The 4,287-nt window shown below is 37.7% G+C and overlaps 1 protein-coding gene across 1 annotated transcript in view; it reads right to left on the bottom strand.

Annotated features, from left to right (window-relative positions):
• Positions 1-245: 245 nt before the first annotated feature.
• Positions 246-4,287, bottom strand: part of LOC104993100 (carbonic anhydrase 13-like) — a 34,230-nt gene continuing 30,188 nt past the window's right edge. Inside the window, exon 5 of the mRNA XM_010846216.1 lies at positions 246-2,414. Coding sequence (XP_010844518.1) covers positions 2,295-2,414 — 120 coding nt within the window. The 3' untranslated portion in view covers positions 246-2,294. The remainder of the gene's footprint in view (positions 2,415-4,287) is intronic.

The raw sequence follows: 4,287 nt of genomic DNA, 5'->3' as shown, positions 1-4,287 counted from the left end.
CACACGCACACACACACACACACACACACACACACACACAGTTCTGTAGGATAATGTCCTAACTTGTGAAAATATACACTACAGTTTCTGAGATGATGCAGTAACCTGTTGGTAAGTTTCCTCTCAAATCCAGAGGGAAAAACAAAGGTGTTTACAATTTTTCTGTGGATTTGAAATTGCCTTCTAAATACAGAGTGTAAAAGTGTAATTTCATTCTGTATCTTGCATAAACAAGTTCAAAGTTTGTCTCATTATCTTTATTACGATTGAATCCAATTTAAGTTAAAATACAAAATGCTTAACAAATATAAATCCAATCTAGGTGGGAAACAAAATATTAGTATTTACAACTCTTTAATCTTTCCACAAGATAACAATTTTGGATAACACTTAGACCTTTTGCCTCTGAGCGATAAATTATCAGACAATCTTCAAGGAAATCAGTGCTGTGCAGACTTTTTCAGTCTACTAAAGTCCAATTTGTAGCATAGAACTGGTGGAATACTGTGGCAGGAACCGTGACTTACAAAGTGGTAACGCTCATACACAGTAATTAGAATCCCTGTCTTGCATGCTAGTTACTTTCTCTGAGAAAATAGACTTCTTTGACTCACTAGAGTACTAGTGAGGGAGACAACATGTCTTTCCAAACTAAAGAAATTCATTCAACACCGGTCTTTCTAAAGCCATTAGAACTTCTGGATACACAGGTAGATTTAATAAGTATTCCTTTAAGAAGAAAATAATTTTCAAGAGATAAATTGCACTTTACTTGTTACATGAATTAACAGTGCATTTGGTTGCAAGCAGCAAGATAATTACCAAACATACAAAATAAAAGTTTTTAAATATTCAATTAATTATGTATTTATTATATGTCAATCTCCTACAAGGCCTCAAGCTAGAAAATGTAAAGTGAAAAAGAAAATCAATGGAGCTTTCGTCTTAGGAACTCATCTTAATGCAAATATATATGTCTTTATTACACAATTTACTGGATACTTTCAATTATGAAAATCTATATCCAGAGGAAGACGGGTGTCTGAAACAAATCATCACAATTAAGGAAACTCAATTAACTCCTTTCAGAAGGTGGCAGAGTGGAGTATGTGTTCATTTTAAATTTGATTATTAAGTTAATGCTGAGAGTCACTCTGTTTGAACCAGAAAGAGCAGAAGGACCTCTCCGTTTCTTCTTCACCAAAACCAGGCAAAGATATGTGAGATAACAGGTTAAGGTGAATGTCAAGAGCCAGCTTACAAAACTGCTTAAGAGATGGAGGGACACGTGTGTCAGGGGAGACAGGTGTTGCTATGGAAATGGGTCGATGGGACTGTGGACTGAGCAAATATTTGAGACTCAAGTAATTTTCCCCATTAGTTGATAAAACAATGATCTTCACAGGACTGCTGTCTGCTCTGCTGCCAAAACACAGGTCAAAATTAGGCAGTCTGTCCCTCGAGCCCATGGGCAGCTCTGCCTGCCCTCATCAGTGGCACCTCATCAGTTTCAAACCACACCATAAACACCGCTTATGCCATATTCTGACAATCACTGTGTCTGATCAATTATTAGCCAGTTTATTATTAGCATCACCAAGTGAATGAGATAGGTGGTGTAAGTCATTAAAGTTTAAAAGCTACTTATATCCCGGGGAAGTCCTCTCCAAAATTGGATGGGCTCTTCTTGAGCTGTGGAATAGATGCTTTAATTCACTATATCCCATGTCTCCATAGCTCTCATTCTGTTTGTTTTATTAGAAGTACTCTGCAATGAAAACCAGCAACATAATCCAAATGAAAATTCACTTGAAAAGGAAATAGTATCTACTTTTATGAATTGGAATGATATCAAGATATCCATCAGAATCACTTGTTTAGAAAAAGGTACCACAATCCTATTATTCTGGGAATGAATTTAGGTATATCACCAACACCACTGAGAGATGTGACTGATCAGCCTCTAGGGCAAGAGACGATTCCTAACACATTCTGAGGTTTACGATGCCCGCCATGCGGTCACACAGGTGGAAACAGATGTATTCCACAGGCTTTAATACACATCAAACAGTGTCTGCTGCTTATAAACCTAAGAGTGCGAATCTGAGACAGGTGACTTAAGTCAGTTTGATTCAAAAGATCTGATTTTCTTTGGGCACAAGCTGATAGCAAAACGGCTATGTCACCCCATAAACGTCACCCCATAAATTACAATTCTAGGAAAGTCGGGAGTTTTGTGTTTGTTTTCTTTTCTCTCCACAGGCGTGTCTGGGGTGGTCTCTTGGCCACGACTTTTAACGGAAAGAGGCTCTCACTTTTCGGCCCTTCAAAGGCTGTGGTGGACGGTGATTGCTCAATAGAAAAGCCGCCGTTTCACCCTCCCTGCTGCACAGGAGGGTGCGGAATGCGGCCAGCTGTTGAAGAAAAGAGGAGAATTATTAGCAGAGAAAGTCACACCAGCGTTAATGAACCGCCCTGACTGGAAAGTTAAGAAGCTTATAAGCTTTCTCCTACTAGGAATTAAATGTATTTCAATGAAAATTTTCTAAGTTATGGCTCATATATCATAAAGCAACTCTTCTGCTAGAGTCTTCAGTTCAGTTCAGTTCAGTCGCTCAGTCATGTCTGACTCTTTATGACCCCATGAATTGCAGCACGCCAGGCCTCCCTGTCCATCACCAACTCCAGGAGTTCACCCAAACATGTCCATCATACAAATTCCTATGGCTTCAAAAATAAGTATAGAAGCATTCTTCATTTGAAGATCAAATAAGGGAGAAAAAACAGTCAGGATGTGGTTTAAAGACAACATATGTAGAAATCAGAAAATGTGACCTCCAGTGGCAGAATGAGAGTGGAAGAGTTTTCCAGGAGGGGTCCCACTCCTAGTTCTGCCACGAGCGCGAGCTGTGTGACCTCGGAAATTCACTTACTGTCTTTAGTCTTCAGTTTCCTCTGCTATAAAGTGAAGCATTGGATTAGATTACCTCAACAGGGGCCATCGGTTCTTAGAATTTACACTCAACATTTAAAACACTCCAATATAATGGAAACCACGTGCTGTTCATCCTATAGAATGTTCACCTTTTATGAACTTTATAAAAGTGATCTATCCCTCACCATAACTGTGCCTTATAAGCAACTAACTAGGGGAAAAGCCCAGTCCTTCAACTGCTGACAATATTTCAATACAATTTAAGTGATACAGGCATATTTCTCAACACAAAGGTTTACTTTTTCTTATCACACACGCAACAAAATGCTTACTTACCTTATAAATTTCATATAGTACACAAGTGTCAAGAAGAAAATAGAAATTACTAGTAATCATGTCACAAAATTTAACCACTGTTCACATTATGGAGTATACCCTTCCAGAAGTTTCTCTGTGTATAAACACTATGCACTGGTGTTCGCATTTGAAAGTTTTCGTGCAAAATAAGCTCAATATATTTACTCGTCTGAAACCTTAGTTTTTCACTTAATATATATCCTTTGCATGTCAATAGATATTATTCTATGTCACTTTTTTTAATTGTTGAAAAGTTTATGTTATAAGCATGTTTATGAGTTATTCAGCAATTCCTTGGTGATTTAACACTACTAAGATTAAGGACAGGTTTATAGTAGTAAAATGAAAGTTGGGTAAAGTATCTGAATAATTCTGCTGTCTCAAAAACATTCACGAAAAACATATTTCCACATGAGCAAGTTTTTGCTGTTTTGCTGTTTGTGTGTGCACAGCTTTATTAAACTGTTGAAAACAGCTTCTATTCGCTAAGCTTTGATAGTCATCTAATCAAAGAGTCACAGAAATTCAGACCAGGACACGTCACTTAGGTTTCCATCCTTACCATTTATCTAAAGCCTAAAATAGTTCTCTTACAATACTAGCCAGGACAGGAGACAGAGGTGATAGCTGTCCTTCATAATAAATAGGCAACAGTTTATAACCACGCTCTATGGAGATAAGTTCAAGTATCATATACAAGCAGTCATGTGTTTCCACAGTGATATTTTGAGGTGTCTTTTCAAAGAGTAGAGATATGAGGAGTATTTACAACTTGGCATTACTCATGTTTCATTAGACCACATCACTATGGCAAAAGCAAGATGAGACATAAGTAATTATCTGGTAAAGTCAAGCTGGAATCAAGATTGCTGGGAGAAATATCAATAACCCCAGATATGCAGATGACACCACCCTTATGGCAGAAAGTGAAGAGGAACTAAAGAGCCTCTTGATGAAAGTGAAAGAGGAGAGTTGAAAAAGTTGGACTTAAAGCT

Source organism: Bison bison, unplaced genomic scaffold, assembly GCF_000754665.1.
Source record: "Bison bison bison isolate TAMUID 2011002044 unplaced genomic scaffold, Bison_UMD1.0 scf7180017864233, whole genome shotgun sequence".
In the NCBI taxonomy this organism is placed as follows: Eukaryota; Metazoa; Chordata; class Mammalia; order Artiodactyla; family Bovidae; genus Bison; species Bison bison.
The sequence above is the reverse complement of the archived record's forward strand: the minus strand, read 5'-3'. Positions and strand labels throughout refer to the sequence as shown.